General features: G+C 43.3%; 1 protein-coding gene across 1 annotated transcript in view; it reads left to right on the forward strand.

The window, feature by feature from the left end:
* Positions 1-18324, forward strand: part of LOC147890189 (callose synthase 9-like) — a 243601-nt gene extending 225277 nt beyond the window's left edge. Inside the window, exons 49-51 of the mRNA XM_087390160.1 lie at positions 14133-14183; positions 14290-14472; positions 17538-18324. Of these exons, the coding sequence (XP_087246286.1) occupies positions 14133-14183; positions 14290-14472; positions 17538-17774 (471 nt within the window). The 3' untranslated portion in view covers positions 17775-18324. The remainder of the gene's footprint in view (positions 1-14132; positions 14184-14289; positions 14473-17537) is intronic.
* The last annotated feature ends 218 nt before the right edge of the window (positions 18325-18542 follow it).

The following is an 18542-nucleotide window of genomic DNA, read 5'->3' on the forward strand; positions in this document are numbered from 1 at the left end:
ATAGGCCTTATTCGAGGGCTTCATGAATCAATTCGATGTTGTGAGGCTGGAATGAGGGGCACATCAATAGGACTTCAGTTGGATGGCCATATATCTTTCGTCGTATTGGTTTGGCATGAGTGGAGGTTAGGCTTAGGATCATGTGTTGGGCAGCGTCCACGATGTGACTCCCCATCTGAAGAGCGTAACGGTATATTAGTGATCATTTATTATTTGGGTTCCCTGCCACACATAGCACAAGATTGAGCATCACAATGTTGGTCAGGTCAAGTCACACATATGGGTTTGATATGTGTGAACGCCACACTTTGGATCGCATGTCGAGCAATGATGAAGAGTGCAAGTCTATGTATGTGATACTCTATTGACTGTGCTCTTGGCCAAGTGCTAGCTATATGAGTGTACATATCTAAATTGTTTGATCTGACACAAAGAGAGCAATGCACCACTAGTTGAGGTAATCAACGAAACCTCTTGTATTGTGAAACTCTCCCATTAATCTAGTAATATCAAGTCATTTCTCAAGTCACAGGCAGATCGTGCGGCCTCGATCTCTTGTATAGTCTCAGTATGGAAGCGGTGAGGAGAGCTCTGAAGCTGGATTCCTAAGTGTACTGCAGATATTCTGGTTGCTCGGTAATCGCAGGCCCGATCAAATGGTAGAAATGCTACCTCTAGAACACCATCTTCGCAGCGTGTAGTTATGTCAGGGACGATCAATCTCTGATCATGTCAAACATGGGGTGATGAATTCCATGCCTTAGGAATGAAACCATTTGTTATCGTGCGAGTACTGAGTTGCAATAACTGCAATCTGCATAGATGATGAAAGGCCTTCATAGTAGGCTTTTCTTGTCTGCATTGATTGTACCTTAATGATCTTGTATATGTAATTCATAGAATGAGATGTTTGGGTAGAAGTTCTGTTGCAACTCTACAGCCATGATATCATGTGAGATGTGTTGCTTCGTTTCGAGCATTTTGGGAAAGAATGAGAAGCTATAAGGATTCATATTTGATCCATCGTTGGTGAGAGTGTGTGTGTGTGTTTGGGATAGATACCTTGTAATATAAAGCATTCACGGTTTTCACCGAAAAAAGGAAAAAAAAAGTGTGTGTGTGTGTGTGTGTGTGTGTGTGTGTGTGTGTGTGTTTGTTTTACTTAGAGGGTGGTGTGTGGTGAGAGCTTGGAGAGGAGATCAGGTCAAGAGACAGAGCTCCGTACAGCTCCTCCTTCTGGCCGTACAGGTACCGTACGTCAGTACGGACAGACAGTACGATCAGTCTGCTCGCCCCTGTGCAACCTGTGTAATCCCGCTCCAACTCTGCGTGTGTGTGCGTCGACATCGTTCTCTCTTCCAAAGCCTTATTTTGTGCCTCCGTACACTTTTGTCATCTCCGTACAGTTTCAGCTCGCCTGCCCTCCGTCAGCATCCCTGTTCTCGCCAGGAACCCTGCGCAGTCTTTGTCCGTACATCTGTACGGTCGTCGTACGGCGTCCGTACGTTTGTACGATTCCGTACCAGCTCGGTCTTCCCGTAAAGTCAACCCCCCCGTGCAGCTCGTATCTACTACAGCACAGCTCATCATCGTTCGTACAGTTTTGGTACCTCTTGCCGTACAAGTTTTGGGTTTTTTCTGCTCCGGTGTCTTCCCTAGTAGTCCTGTGTCTTCCGCCAAAATCTCATTTATCCCTCTGCTCTCTCCTTACCAGTTATACTCTCCTTCTCCTCTCTTGTGGGCTTCCTGTGATATTTCTTTGGGACTGGTTTTTTTGGCTTTCACTACCCCTTTACAGGTACTTCATTCTCAAGGTCCCTTTTTTACAAAGTCATGGCAGAGTATTCATATGAAAAAAGGTTTCAAAAGGAGGGCTCGGCTCCCTGCAAGAAACAAAAGCAGGTTGAGGGTCAGCATGACCCGATGCATGATACTCTTGAGGCTCAACTGGTATATGATGTAATGCATGAAGGATTTGCAGATACGAGAAAAGAGTGGAAAGACTCGGTTCCTTCAGTTGGCCTCATGGTTGAGGTCGATGAAATTGTGGATCCAGTCAGAGAATATGCCAAGAATGCAGTCATATTATTCTTTCCAGGCCGGATGCCACCTGCTGCAGAGATAGGCAACTAGCTGACACGCACATTGGCTGGCTCTTTTGTTCGTAAAGTACACTATGCAGCCAGGGGCTTTTTTGAGGTTATAATGGTGGATGAGATCCACTGCCAAATGCTTTTGGAACATTCACCTCTCTGTCTTTCCATGGTCTCTCACAAGGGACTTTCAGGGTTTAATCCGACACAGATGCCCAGTTTGGGTTGAAGTTGTTGATTTCCCCCAATGTATGGCCTCACTTTTGCCTAAAATTGCAGCATCTTTAGGTCAAGTGGTCTGCCCACCACGGCCAAATGGCAACTCAAACAGATTTTGTATTCTCTGGGAAACTGATAATCCCACACCGGACTCTTATTCAGTCATGGTGAATAATGTAAACATGGGAAGTGCTTTTTATAAACTCAAATGGGGTTTATTTGCAGGGGCCTGTTTTGAATGCAAAAAGTTTGGACACATGGCTTCACAGTGTCCAATGAATCAACATAAAATGCCTCATGCCACCTTGCCAGTTCACATGTCTACTAAAGATGCTCCTACTCCAGTTGCCAACAAAAATAAAGGCGGTAGATAGCCTTCTGGGAGTCAGGATAAAGGCAAAGCTCCAGTGGCTCCCAATGGAAATCTCACCTCACATTCACCTGCTGCTATTCAATCCTCGACCAAAGGAAACCAACCTTCAACTGATGGCTGGCAAAGCCCAAGAAAAGTTATTTCTGCTCGAAGAATTCCAGCCCCCCGCACTTGGAATGGTGCATCTTCTAGCGGAAATACCCCAGAAATAAATTCAGGAATTGCGATTACATGGGCTGCAGTAACAGCCAGCAGAACACTCTTCCCTGAAGAAGAGGTTGCTGCTTTGCTGTCTACTTCTCAGGCGGCTACTTCTTCTCAGGGGCGAGGCCTCGACCCTAAGATAGAAATGCAAGGCTGACCGCATAAATTTTGCTGCTGTACATTGTTGTTACATTACTATAAATACCTATATATATGACTGCTCACATCAAATGTTTTACACTTAATGTCCAGGGCATGTGTGACAGTAGGAAATGGAAATCTGTGTGGCTGTACATCAATAGATTTCAGCTTGACATAGTGGCATTACAAGAGCACAACCAACATATTTATGCAGGCAAGATAGGACACTACTGTGGATATGATATTTTATATGCTGGGGAGCACTCTTTCTCAGGGGTTGTCCTTCTGATCAAACATGAGCTTCAACCGGTCATTGCATTAAATGACAACAAAGGCAGATGGCTTGTTCTCCAATGCATTATTAGAGGAGAGGTGTTTGCATTTGCTTCAGTTTATGCACCTCAGTCCTCTAGAGAAAGAATTGCAATTTGGGATGCCATGCAACAATATCCGTGGAGATATCATGCCTACATATGTGGGGATTTTAATAATGCTCCACAACAGGGAGACAATACATCCAGACATGACCATATGTTATCTCTTGAAAGGCATGCATGGTCTCAACTACTTTTGCATTTGGCTCTGGTTGACCTTTGGAAGGAATTGCAGCCTTTGTCACCGGGCTACACTTTTCAACATAATGCTCTTTCAGCTTATCAGGCACATCTGGATCGGGATTTCACATGCAATGTGGATTGACAATGCGTTTGTGCATTCAGACCATGCATTGCTATGGTTGCGGTTATCTTTTTATAATATGCCAGATGATAGATTGCCACAAAGGAGACATCTAATCATAAACAATAGTTATTTGCAACATGCTGATTTCAAGGCAATGGTTACTGAAGCAGCTCATTGTCTTTGCTCTAGCAGCCATCTTCATGTTGATGGTGCTTGGGATTCTTTTATTTCTAAAATGCAAGTGGTGATTAGAGCTTATGGCAAGTCTTACATGAAGACTCTGAGGGAAACCATTGCTCAAGCCAAATCTACTTGTCAAGACCTCACTGAACTCAGTCATCATCGTCCGTTGTCCATGCATGAGCAAACAACACTATGCCAGGCCAGACATTGTCTTAAACTAAATGATCACAGGAAACTGGCAAAATGGGCGACTAGAGCAAGACAAAGAGCCTTCACAGATAAAGGTTGCTCTTCCAAATAATTTTTGAAAAGTTTACATCAGAGGAGAATCAAAACAGAAATTTGCAGAGTGCTTATGCCCGATGGATCATGGACTACTTCACGGTCACAGCTTGCCTCTGTTTGTGTGCATCATTTCTCTAATCAATTTGGCTCTGCAGCTCCTCCCTCGCAACAGATTTTGCTTGCACGAAATTTACTGTCGCAACATGTTTCTCCAATCATTTCCCCTACTCAAGCTTTGGAATTGGAGGACCCTTTACTGAGAGGGAACTGTCAGATGCGATCAAATCATGTGGCAGATGGAAATCCCCAGGATGGGATGGTTTAACAGTCGAGTTTTTTCTCTCATACTGGCCTATTTTGAAGCATTCATTGCTATATATGGTGAATGCTGCGTGGCAAAATAAAAAAATGCCGGACACATGGAAGAGAGGTCTTGTTAAACTCCTTCCCAAAAAACAAATTTGTGAGTCTTTGGCAGACTGGAGACCTATCACTCTTATGCCCGTAATTTACAAAGTCAGTACCAAAATGATTGTTGATCGGCTAAAGGGGTTTTTACATGATGGGTTGCCTCCTGCTCAATATGGCTTTGTCCCGCGTAGGCATATCACAGATAACATTGCTAATGCCTACATTGGAATTGAATATGCCAAATACACACAGCAGGGTGTTTTGTTATTGCAAGTTGATATTGCCAAAGCCTTTGATACTGTTCAGTGGGATTTTATTTCATCGACTATGCATGCATTGGGTTTTGGCACAAAAATGCAGCAACTCATCAATTGGCTATATCAAGATAGTGAAGCTGCTTGCATACTTTCAGGAGATATTTCTCCATCCTGGACTCTTGCTTGCTCTGTCAGGCAAGGATGTTCCCTGAGTGCTTTACTGTTTGCCATAGCCACTCATCCACTGCTTCAATATCTGGATCACCTCTTGGACACTGCCCAGTTGCATGGTTTGGAGATTCTTGGTAGTCGCAGCATGATTGCTCAGGCATATGCTGATGGTTCATTCTTTACTCCAAAAAATACTCGGGCTGATGTGTCCATGATTATGCATGCTCTTTCTACATATGGATTGGCTGCTGGCCTTTGGGTAAATTTTCAGAAATCAAAATTGCTGCCGTTACATGCACAGGAATGGCACAACCTTCTGTGGCCTGGGGAAATTGTCCCCGCTTCTCAATTCATTCGACATCTTGGTTATCCTCTAGGCTGGGGACTCACCCGTTCACAACAAACTGATTGGGTCTAGTAAAGTTAAGGGCAAAACTTCAATATTGGAAGCTTGCAACTTGGCCATTACATGTTCGCGTGCGAATCACACAATCCATTTTGATAGCATACATACAAATTTATCTGCCTCTCACTATGTTCACTAAGGCAGATTTGGTTTCATTTATGTCAGCTATCATGGAAATTTTCTAGCGTTCAAAACATGGCAAGAAAAGTCTCAGATTACTCTCTATGCATCGTCTCTGTTCTCCAAAGATGCACGGGGGTTTGAACATTCTCAATATTCAAATGCATTTACTTGCTCACAGAGGGAAAATGATGATACAATTTATGCAAGGAGATCAGCCTTGGGCTTTCATGATCCACTCTCTCTTATTACATCTTCATACATCTGCCTTTGGGAATTGGTAGCCTACTCAGTGGGATTTTTTATTTGGCTCTATCCAAGGCAAGATTAGAGGATGCCCTTTTGTCTCTCATCTGCTTCTTGATTGGAAACACATTCTATCCCACTTGGAATGGCATGGCAGGGACTCTCTCTCGAGCAACTCTTTGAGGGTAGAGAATATTTTTTGGTCTAAAGTATTCCACCCTCCTTTGGCCATACAAGAACCCCGACGTTCTTATTTTCTCTCCTTCAAAGGCATTTCATCTGTGGCGGATGTACATCAGGATGATGGCACAATTTTATCTTTTTCTATGGCTGCTCGCAAATATGGCTTGGGAGCTCATTATCGTCCTTTATGGCATAGAATTTCAGCAATGCTCCAACCGTACTTGCTGGTACCTCATTTGGAACTTCAGAATCGGCTTGAGGATTGGATTTTACGCTCTCCTTCCTTATACGCCCGTCCTTTGAAGCTCTCACATATCACAGTGTCATCACTGTATAAAGTGTTATTACCTCCACCTTGGATTTCCCATAGAGCAAATACTGTTTGGCATATGGATCGTCCAATGAAGTGGTGGAGAAAAAGGCTGCGTCTCCTTTGGCATTACAAAGTCCCTCTTCGACAACAGCTTTTCCTATGGCGAGTTCTCCTTGGCATTTTTCCATTCGGACAGTTACTTGCACACAGACATATTGCTTCAGCTGTTTGTCACAGATGCCAGCACTCTACTGAATCAGTGTTTCACATCTTTTGGTCGTGTCCAAATACTTCTGATCTCATTGCTCTCATCAGACAGAGGCTTCGACAGCGATTTCCTACGGTTACTTTTGGCAGATTTTTCTGGTTGTTTGGGTTTCATCCACAGAGATAGGGTTTTGATTTATTTTTTATATGGGTGCGCTATTGGACCCTATGGACTTTATGGATGGATAGAAATCATAGAGTCTTTGGTGATCCACTATTTTCATCCTTTCTTTTTTTCAAACGATTTCTGTAACAATCATTCTATGATTGCTTTCAGACTCGTTTGATTGATCAGGATGTGTATACAGCTTATACTGAGATCTTTAGTTGAGTAGTAGCTACTTCGTTTTTGAAGTAACTATGAATGTAATTATTCTACAGAAATAAAAGATTTCTTCCCACAAAAAAAAAAGTGTGTGTGTTACTTGGCTACCTCATGACTTTTGCTCTGAGGTTTTACTTGTTGGTGGGTTTTCACCTCTTTTGAGGTATCCCACACAGAAATATAAAGATTTCACTTAAAAAAAGTGTGTACGTTGTGGCTACAGGATCACTTCATGGCTTGGAATTGGATGCTAATCGCAGCATGGTTGCTCAAGCTTATGCTGATGATTCTTTCTTTACCCCGAAGAATATGCCCCATGATCTTGGTGCCTTGATGCAGGCCCTCTCTGTTTATGGTTTGGCAGCTGGTCTTTATGCTAATTTTCAGAAGTCTAAGCTGCCCCCTTTGCATTCCAAAGATTGGCATATTCTATTATGGCCCGTGGATATCATTCCACCTTCTCAATTTGTTCGTCATCTTGGTTAGTCTTTGGGGTGGGAACTCACTCGCCGACAACAAATTGATTGGGTTTTGGCTAAGCTTCGGAAAAAGCTTGAGTATTGGAAACTCTCATCCTGGTCTTTGCACGTTCGTCTTCGAATAGTGCAGTCCATCCTTGTGGCACATATTCAATTTTACTTGCCATTGATCATGTTCACTAAGGTAGATCTTACATCTTTCATGTCTGTCTTTATGGAAATCTTATGGCCATCCAAACATGGCAGAAAAAGTTTCAGGCTGCTTTCGATGCATCACATTTGTTCTCCCAAGATGCATGGTGGATTGAACATCACGGATATTCATGTGCATATTCTTGCCCACAAGGGGAAAATGTTGCTGCAATTTCGGCAAGGTGATCAGCCTTGGGCTCTTAGGATTAGGACTTTGGTCACTCATATCAGTATTTTTGCATTTGGTCATTGGCAACTCGATCACTGGGATTTCTTTTTTGGCTGCATTGATGGCACTTTGCCTAGCTGCCCTTTTGTATCCCGCTTGCTTCTTGATTGGAAGCATGTTCTTTCTCATCTAGAATGGAATGGACAGCATTCTTTGCTTGGAAATTTTGTGAGAGTTGAAAGCATTCACTGGTCGAAAGTCTTTCAGCCTCCCTTGGCTTTACAGGAACCTCGACGTTCCTACTTTGTCTCGTTTAAAGGCATCACCTCACTTGCTGATGTTATAGATGATGTTGGTACTGTGCTCTCCTTTTCTCTAGTAGCCACTACATATGGATTGGGCTCTCATTATCGTCCTTTGTGGCGGCAAATTACTTTTATGCTTTGGCCTTGTGTTCCGATTCCTTCTTTGGAACTCCAGGACCGGCTAGAAGATTGGACTTTGACTTCTCCAGGGTCCTCTTCTCGTCCTTTGAGGCTATCTCAGATTACTGTACCTACATTGTATAAAATCCTTTTGCCTCAACCTTGGGTTTTAGAGAGAGGTGATTCTGTTTGGCAAATGCATCGCCCAACCAAGCGGTGGAGGAAAAGATTACAGCAACTTTGGACCTATAAAGTACCCCTTCGGCAACATGTTTTGTGGCGAGCTCTTTTGGTAGTGTTTCGATCTGGACAGCTATTAGCTCATCGACACATTGCTCTTGCACTTTGCCACAGATGTTCTACTTCTTCGGAGACTGCCTCACTTGTTTTGGCATCGTCCGTGCTCTCGTGAGTTTTTTGATCTGCTTCGATAGCACCTGCGAGCGAGATTGCCATTTGTTCCGTTCGGGAAGTTCTTTTGGCTATTTGGGTTTCATCCATCTAGACCGGAGTTTCATCTTTTCTTCGTTTGGGCTCGCTACTAGGCACTATGGACTTTATGGACATATAGGAATTGTAAAGTCTTTGGTGATCCTACTTTCTCTCTTTGTTTGGCTTTTTTAGGCATTTTGCGCAGCAATCTTTCTTTGATTGCTTGCAGACTCGCTGCATAGATCATGGGGTCCTCTTGGGATATACTGAAATTTTCAGGTTATGTAATTGTAGCATCTTATTTTGAGGTTGCTACTCATATAATATAATCAATCAAAGATTTCACCCCAATAAAAAACTGTGTACGTTTACGTGTAGTGTGTGTGTGTGGCGCCTACATGTTGTCCCAGCTTGTTCTAGGGTTCTGACTCTGCACAAGAGACTCCCCTAGGGTTTCCGTGCAGCCTTGTTACATCTACCTCTGGTTTTCGGCTTCCCATCTGTTGTGCTGACGCCTCCCGCTATCCCGTACAGGGTTTTTTCGTCGTTGAAATCTGACTGTGACCGTATTGAATTGCGTCGTATAGTTTCGTATAATCTGTCTGAAATTGTGCTCAGCCTGTATGTAGACTTCTTGCGCTTGTCATCTATCTCTTCTCTCCCGCCATCAATGCTCTTCGTCTTCAGCGGCTGTTTTTGTGTTCCTCTTTGTTGTCCTTGATAGTTTGCTCTTGTCTCCGTGCTCGGAGTATTCTCTCACGGCGTCTAAGTGCCTGATGAATGAAACCTGCCAAACACCGTTGGTCTGGGTGGGAGAGGAAGTAGGCCAAAATCGCATAACTATCCCTGAAGAGGCAGTCGAAATGCCCTCGGATCTCATAGGGCACAGGACACTTGAAGATGAAATGCTCCTCTGTCTCAACATCCTACATGTCACACAGTGTGCATATGCGCCTCTCCCTGGGTAGTCGCTCTACTCTGCCGCTCTCGATGCGAAGCCTTTGTGAAGAGACCCGGAACTGTCTAAAAGAGATCCTCAGCGAGTGGGGTAGGTGAATCTGCGTGTATCTCGGTGGGTCTATGAAACCCTCCGTTGTGATGTGTAAGAAGTGATATCTATAGAAGCTAAGCTTCACTGAGAGTTCACTCGGTCCCAACTAGGTCCGAAATGTGTGTAGCTGTAGTAGATCTCTTATCGTGTGATAAGAGAGGAGAAAACGGAGCATCCATGTTGTAATGGAAGGGAGGTAGTCTATTCATGTGGAGCCCCAATCGCTCAAACCATTTGTCTGTACAAGGGTTGCCGTACATCCCCGCCAGGCGAACCAAGGAGTAAAAAAGCGACGCGTTGGTGCGTGGATCTTGAAAGTGCGAGCGGAAGCACTGCCTCTCTAGTGTGGCCAATGAAGCATACCCTCTACTCAAGCGTGCGTGCATCGTGGGTTTCATAGTGAAGCCGGGTCCGAAGAGGATACCCCAAGATAAGTGTATGATGAAACTATCTCAACAGATGACCCCTCAAATGTGAACTACTCCTGACACATGATGGCTCGAGATGTATTGAAGATCATGACCTTGGTTTTACCCAGGTTGACCTTCAAATCATGAGACTCACAAAAGGACTGTAGTGCGTCTAGGTGTCTCTGAAGCCCCTCTACTGAGGAAGACAAGAGACCCACGTCATCTGCGTAGAGCAAAATTTCGATCAGCGTGCCCGCAAGAGAGCAACCTACACCCCCCTGTGTTTGCATCATTGTCTCAAGCTCATCAATGTAGAGGCCAAACAAGGTAGGCGACAATGGACACCCTTGTTTGACCCGGATGGTGCTCATGATCTTGTCTGTCCTGCTCGAACTCTGCCTGAAAATGTCTCGTAAAGTACCATGACAGACCAAATGATCTCCTGGTCATAACCCAAGTCTTATAGGCGTCGTATGAGGTGGGCTCTCGAAACCATGTCAAATGCCTTGTGGAAATCCACAAAGCAACAATAAACCCTCTGCTTGTGTGACCTCGCCTCCTCGATGATACATCTGAGCGTGAGAATGTCGTCCATGGTTCCATGATCATGCCGGAATCCGGCCTGTCCTGTTGCACGTCTGCTAACCTCGGAGTCAAGGACTGATGCATAAATCTTGGACATGACATGTCCAATCATAATGGTCCTGTAGTTCTTCGGGCTCATGGGATCCCCTGGCTTGTGGATGGGTGAGATATTGTTAATGGTCCAAGTGTGTGGAAATCGCAAACAAACGGCTTCATTAAAAAGCTTGCTAAGATCGGGGCTGGGAGGTTAATCCCATATCCAATGAACTCAGTGCATAGCCCCTCATGATCCTTGGCTCGGCCATTATGAAGTTTCAGTATGGCATCCTTCTAGAAATCTCCGCGGAGAGCTGAATAAGAGGAGATAGTGGCAGCAGGAGAGTGGCTGGAATTTGGCGATATATGGCGGCAAAAGAGTGGCTGGATTTGGTGATGGCATTCAGCTAGGGAGCATGAGAAATAGGGCGATGGAAGCAGTGGTAGGGCAAGAGACAAGATATGATTGCAGTACCAGCATGGCAGAATGTGACTAGAAGGAGGGCGACTTGTAGTAGAGCAAAACAGCAGCAAAGTGGCGAATTGTTGCAATAGGAGAACAGTAGCAACACAAGAGAAATTGGGCGCTCCACATCTGAGTGCCTCTTGAAGGAGGAGGTGCCTTGGATTTATAGGTGAGTTGGGAGCAAAAAGCACCGATAATCATGTCTTCTAAACTTTTTTGGATAATTAAAAGTCAAAAACTAATTTTGGCAAAAAGTAGTAAAGCCAAGAAGCTGGAAGTTTAAAGTATTGTCCCTTAAAGCAACAAAAAGCTCACATTCGAATTTTATAAACTTTTGTGCTAAATTTAGTTTTTTTAAAATCCGAAGTAGCCCTACTCTTTTAATTTTAATTAATGTAGAGGTCTAGGACCCAATTAATCCTAGAACTTAGACAATTTGTATCTAACTCTAATTCAGAATTCTACCAAACTGGAACTATCTTTGAGCTCTGGAAACTAGATACTCAAGGACTCACTAGACTATGCGGTCTAGATCCATCCTCATTGACTAAGCATCATAGGCTAACACACCAAGGCTCATCCCCAAAGCCATTGATGGTGTTAGGGAAGATCGGTCCGGTATGGAGAACCCTTGTGGATGTACGAAGCGTCATCAATCTCGTATGGCATGTTGGTAATTTAATATTGGGTGGAGGGTGATCCGGTAAGATAGTCAATCGACTCGTAACTCCACTGGTGTAAGGTTCACCCCATGCATTAGCTCCCGACATCCTGTCACTAAATGTGACTGATGGATACTGAAGATCTATGACCATGCTGAAGATGGCAGAGAAAGACCATACTGAAGATGGTGCATCACATTGAAGGTGATGGAATCACACTGAAGCTGATTGGTCATGTTGAAGGTGACAACAGCTCTGAATTCCAGACAAGGTCACAGTGAAGGTGACAAGTGGAAGTGCTATATTGAAGATAGCATGCACGGTGATCAGCCATGAAAAGAGAGTACTCTAAGCTGCAAAAGAGCATGTGCACATGGTAGGAGAAGATGCCCGGCGGGGATGTGAATCTTGCATCCAAACTCACATAGCTAAATACACACATGTGAGTAGTAACATGAGATCTCAATAATGGAAAAAACTAAAAATGTGGCCAGAAGAAACAACCATGGTTACAATTCACAAGAGAAATGCCTCTAGACCAAGAAAATATGAATTGCAGGGTTCTTGCAATGCCAACGAGTGTATAAACACCTTAGACCAATGAAGACATTCAGCCCGTAAGGAGTTGGCAGCAAGAATATCCATGCCATTCCAGTGAAGATGAGATAGTAGATGTTTCTTGCCCCCATGCATCCATGATAGAAGGCATCATAGACAAGTGTCTCGCTTTGAAAATGTCATCAAACGCAGATAGAACTGTATGTAGGCAACTAGGATCGATGAAACAATGCGCAAGCAAACATGAAAGGGCCAGGTAGCAAGCTTCCACTATTCCAATTTTCTCTTCAACTTTTCATGTACCCAATCCATATGTTGGCACCTAGAAATCGATCACCCCAAAGGATAACCTAGATGACGCACCGAGTTTGTGGGCAAGCAATTCGCTAGGCCATAAAAGATATGGCTGTCCTTCAAATGTAGTAGAAGCAGCTTGAATTTAGGAAAATTGACTTGTAAAGCAGCAGCCAACCCATACAAGGAAAGTGCAACCTTCTTCATGGGCCCCAAGAGATTCCGCAGGTCTTTAGAAACCCAGTAGAGCTACTTATGCTTGGGCACGGATGACGACATAAGTGTTGCTTTCCTTGCTAAGTACATCTTCCTTTTGTTTTTCCAAAAAAAACTTTGTTACCTCTTTCTTCTTATCTTTCGTTTTCTCTTTTATTTTTTGTGTAGGTTTTGGACTTTAGAATAACAAAAAATCTAGACTTGTATGATTGAATATATTCTAGTCTTACAAAGGCATATATGTTTATTAGAATAGATCCATTTTGAGACATGTATATACACTCGGCATGGATGCGGGCAGCATTCATGTTCCCTTTGTCTATTGCCTTAACTTTCGATTTCTCTTTTTGGGGCCTGTCGTTGAAGGCTTTTGGAGGTGAACTTCAATTTCATGATTTGGTTGAGAAGTCTATCTCTGCCACCCATGGAGGGAATTGGGCGATGGAAAATGGAGCAGGATAAGGGCAAGGGCGTTGATGTGCTAGACTTGTGGATACAGCAGAGTCCTTGAGGGCTTGGGTGCTGTTCACATGCCCACCACCAAAGAGAAGCAAAACAATCTTTCTTGGCCCCCTCCTTTGCCCTTTTTGATGAAAAGTTGGCAAGATGGTCCAAGCTGTAGACGAGGCACCATTTAGGGTGGTTCGTGGTCCTTTGATCCTATAGAGATGTACGCCAATTCTTTTGTGGTAGAATGCAAACCTATACCGACCGGGTATAGACCTAACGATTGGGTGAAAGTAATTGTATGGACTAGATTATCATTGTAGTATGGGTAACCGTGAAGCAAGTGAAGTAATCCATAGAGTAGTAAAACTCGTGTGGAAGCTTGTATGGTACGAAATAAGATTGTAGTATCTTGGTTTACCTATTCGGAACATTATGAAGTTGGTGTGACTTTTCTGGCAACACACTAAATTTAGCTAATACTAAACTGAATCTTGAACAATTGTTTGTATCATGATAGTGCAGATTGCTTGTATGACAATAGCCTCAAGTTTACTAGAGATTGAGTTGGTAAATATATGTTTTTGAAGGACACAGACAGTGATGATTCTCAATGGTATTGAGTGTTCTATGTTTGGAACTGGAAACTACTACAATGCTTTGATAATCAATGATGATAGGTTTTCTGACAACATGTTAAATCAGTAACTGTATGTTAGAAGTTTGGACCTTGCTCAGGGCAAAATCCAACCTTTGATGGAGCACACGTCTTGGGGTTATTGCAAACACCTTCTGTAGGAAACTTTCAAGTGTGCTAGCTGGTTTTGTGCAGGTTTATGGCGTTTCTTGGATTGTTCTCTTGGGCATCATTCTTGTTTTTAAGGTAAGCAGTATTGTCCAGCAGTCCGAAGTTTTTGCATGAACACGTTTTCTGCATTGCCATATTTGCTTAGTAGCACTTAAATATTTTGTGCCGTTCTTCTTTACAGGTGTTTTCATTTGATCAAAAAGCTTCAGTGCATTTCCAGATGCTCATTCGACTTCTCCAGGGCATGGTTTTCATCATGATTGTTGCTGGGCTCATAGTTCTTGTTGCTTTGACACCGCTAACTGTGGGTGATGTGTTTGCAAGCTTATTGGCTTTAATTCCAACTGGCTGGGGTATCCTATCTGTAAGTCTCTCTCTCTCTCTCTCTCTCTCTCTCGCGCGCCTATATGATGTTGTTTGCCACTTGTTTTCTTGATTGTTTCACTTAACTGTTGCATAGGCCGCCTTGAGTTAAGCACACCTTTGAAAAGTGTTGTGTTCAGGTTTTTGTAGACTTTGTTTTGGTCTGTGTGAATAAGCAATGATTTCATCATCTCTCTCTCTCTCTCTTTCTCTCTCTCTCTCTCTCTCACACACACTTTTTTTGGTGAAAGCAGATGACTATATTAACATAAAATCAATGTACATGACATTAGACTCCAAAGGAGAGCCCAATGAAAGAACTCAAAAACAATGAGAGAACACTTCAAGGCTAGTAGCATCCAAGTCTCTTGCAGCAAAACTATCATATAAGGATTGCTTGAGAGACATTCTGAAGAAAATATATGTCTGAGAACACCGTTGACCCATCCTGGAATGCAGTCTCTGTGTCCAAATGGTCCATAGTACCCAAAAGCGAGTCCAGTGAAAGAAGAGGAGGAATGGAGACATCTGAGATTAGAAGCATCCAAACATCCAAAAGAGTTTCCCAAATCGGATAGAGGGAAACCGAAGCCGCAGCAAATGGGAAACATGAGTGATCAATATGCGAGAGTGTGGGCAAGACCATAAGAGGTGAGGAACTGTCTCCCGGTGATGAGAGCAACGGGGGCAGGAAGAGGGAGCAATGCAACGTGCTGCCAATTTGACCCCAATGGAAAAAGCTCCCACTATACATCTCCAAAAGAAAAGCCTTTGTTTTAATGGCAATTTGGCTTTCCAGATTTTCATGAGTCGTGAATGCCACCAAGATAAAGGCCTATCCAAGTTCCAAAGAGTGTTGGCATGCTTGTCAATCCATGGTGGTGGAAGAAGAAATCTGTAGACCTTCGAGGAGGTCAGATTATGCATTGAAAGCGTATGCGTAGCAGGAGGTAAGGAAGTCAAATTCCAGTCCAGTAATCTGTCCTGTACAAACAGTGGAGGAACCGGAATAAATGGCTGCAACATAGTTGAAAGTGTTTTCCAAATGGACCTATGATGCAGTCCCAAGGAGAATGTCCTGCAAGCTTGTGGAAATAAAAGCATACATCCTTGTTGATCCACAACATCGCCAACAAATCTTATGCCCAATTTCATGAGATTGTATGCTTTAATAGGTGCATGTAGAGCGAGAGGCGATTCAAACACCTTGCTCCAATGGATGCTTTCCAAGCGAAAAGAATTACCATGATGAGAGGAAGCACCTGTCCATTTAGCATATGAAAGAATTCTCTTCCAATCATGAATAAAAGCAGTAGAAACAGGGAAACCAGGAATTTTCCCCTGAAATGTGGTCATGACTGCTTCTCAGTGATCTATAATCCAATGCCCATATGCATGGGAAGTCATGTTTCCACACATAGCTGCTAACATAATAGCCCATGGCTGTTTTTGCTGAAAGAAATCAGCAATCATAGTGCTCTTTCTTGCCAACATAATGAGTCTTGGGTGAACAAATAGACTGCATTGGGAGTAGCCGCAAAGCCTTTTTGTGAGATTTGCTTTTCCAAAATATCTCCATAGCCTGTGACATATAGGAAGCCAACTGCTTAATAGACCAGGGAAGAAGAGGCAAATAGAATTGCACATATGCCATAATGATGGACTGTACTATCCGAAGTCGAACATGTAGAGGCCAAGTGGACAAATGCCAGTATTCCAGCTTCTTGTTGATCTTTTGAAGCACCCATTTGAGCTGGTGTTGCAGAGTAATATTCCAGCCAATGGGGTAGCCTAGATGCCTCACAATAGTATGGGAAGAGATAACGTGGCCTAGCCAGAGAAGTGCATGCCAATCAACTTCTTTCATAGCTAGAAGTTTTGATTTCTGAAAATTGATATGCAGTCCAACAGCTATACCAAAGTCATTCAGTGCATGCATCAAATGAGAAAGGTCACTTTGAGAATTCCTGGGCATGAAGTATGAATCATCAGCATATGCCTGTGCAAGAAATGACTGTGCCCCTGGAATTTGCAAGCCATGAAGCTGTCCTGTGTCTGCAAGATAGTCCATGTGCAACAGTAACGGATGGGTAGCAATGTTCTCTCTCTCTCTCTCTCTCTCTCTCTCTCTCTCTCTCTCTCTCACACACACACACACACACACACACACAGAGTAGATGAAACCTTACAAATCAAGGAGAGTAGAATTGATGATGGCACAAAATGTGGTACATGTTGAAGACTAGAAACCATTGTGAATTTGTTGGTACAGAGAATGGGGCATACCCCACAAGGCATGACCCTTATGTTATTTGTACAGTAGTTGCCTGCTCACTTTATGATTAAGGTTCATTACACCAATACTGTACTAGTATGCTGTTGTGCTTCTGGAGAAAAGCATATGCTGTCTGTTACACAATATATGGAGAAAGGAAAAATTCCAACAAGTCGAGAAAGAGAATAATACAAAGCGTTGCATGCCCCTCAATCCAAAACGTACAGGTGACGGCCACTTGCTAAGTGACTTACCCAATTTCGAACGGAATATTGGCCAAATTCAAACAAAGGGTACAGAGAGGTGGTGGTCTTGGTGCCCATTTGTCGGGGCCCTGGCTGGCAAGATGAGCATGCCGCCCACCTGAGGGCAGGCATTTAGTCTTGTTTGAGTGTTCAGAACCACCTGACTAGAGGCACAAAGACAAAACCAGGAAATTCATATGAGAAGTTATCACGTGGAAATTCAAAGTGGGGAAGCTCATAGATGAGAATCTAGGTCAAAGGAGACTTGAGGACCTGATAATAGGCCCAGTAAGAGCATAAAGACAAATAAGCACAGCAATTAAAGCGTGAAGGTCAGAAAGCAAGAAAGTGCAGAGTGGAGTAGATTCTTTGAAAGTAGGAGAAAGGAGGGAGTGAGCTTTGGAGTGTCCCCTTTTCTCTTGTTCCCTGTGGCCCTCTCCAGCCCTGCTCCGATTCTTCTTTTCCTGTTGTACTAGTACTATTTTATACATGAATTGAAACTAATTAGGGGCAATGGTTTTGAGAGTCTCTCAATTGGTTTTGCAGATTGGCATTGCATGGAAACAGGTGGTGAAAATGTTGGGCTTATGGGGCTCACTTCGTGCTATTGCCCGGTCTTACGATGCGGCTATGGGCATGGTTATTTTCTTTCCTATTGCCTTTCTTTCATGGTTTCCATTTGTCTCCACGTTCCAAACGAGGCTGGTCTTCAATCAGGCCTTTAGTAGAGGATTGGAGATTTCTCTCATTCTTGCTGGGAATCGGCCCAATGTTCAAGGATAGAATACAAGAAAATAAGTGGAGAAAGGAGCAGGGTGATAGAGATGGTCATGATCATTGCGTTGGCATCTACTATTTTTTGTAAATAGAATCTCCTCTCCACCAGTGTCAAATGTTTAAATCTTTTGGGTTTTAAGAACTACAGCTGCGGTGTGAGATATCAGCCCTGTGTGTATAGTATGGGCATGAACGAACAAACATGTTTTAGTTACACAACAGCTTGTAACTAGTGGATTGTATAAGTGACTATTCTTTAGACATTCAATAACCTGAATGATTGTATTTGTAATATAGAGTTTAGACAGAAATTGAATTGCTATGAAAACTTGCTGTAAAGTCTGCCAACAGATCGTTTGCTCACAATCGCCACGGAAAGCATTTTCAACTTAGCAGGGGTACTTTGATAGGATGTTGGCAGGCCTTTCTTTTTTTTTTTTGGTTTTTTGTTTGTTGAGCTGATTTCAGATTTGCACATGCCAAGCGAATCGGAGATTGGGCTAGACCTGAATAAATTGAATATGTGAAGCTAAAAGTTAAAACTACCAACTTGGTAGGGATGCTTCACACAAGGTACCCACTCAAGCCCCGTGGGAATCGAGCTGTCAGGACGGCTTGACTGGGGAGGAATTGCTCAGCCTACTAGCCTGTTATGTGGGAGTTCACCTTCGAGAGAAAATCTGACTTTGTTGCTCAATTTAAATACGATTATGTACAACAGATTTGGTGGTTTGCTAAATGTTAAGACAATTCCCTGAATGATGATGCATGATG

This window comes from Dipteris shenzhenensis, chromosome 19 (assembly GCF_047967505.1).
Source record: "Dipteris shenzhenensis isolate YYH24624 ecotype China chromosome 19, Dip_SZ_1.0, whole genome shotgun sequence".
NCBI lineage: Eukaryota > Viridiplantae > Streptophyta > Polypodiopsida > Gleicheniales > Dipteridaceae > Dipteris > Dipteris shenzhenensis.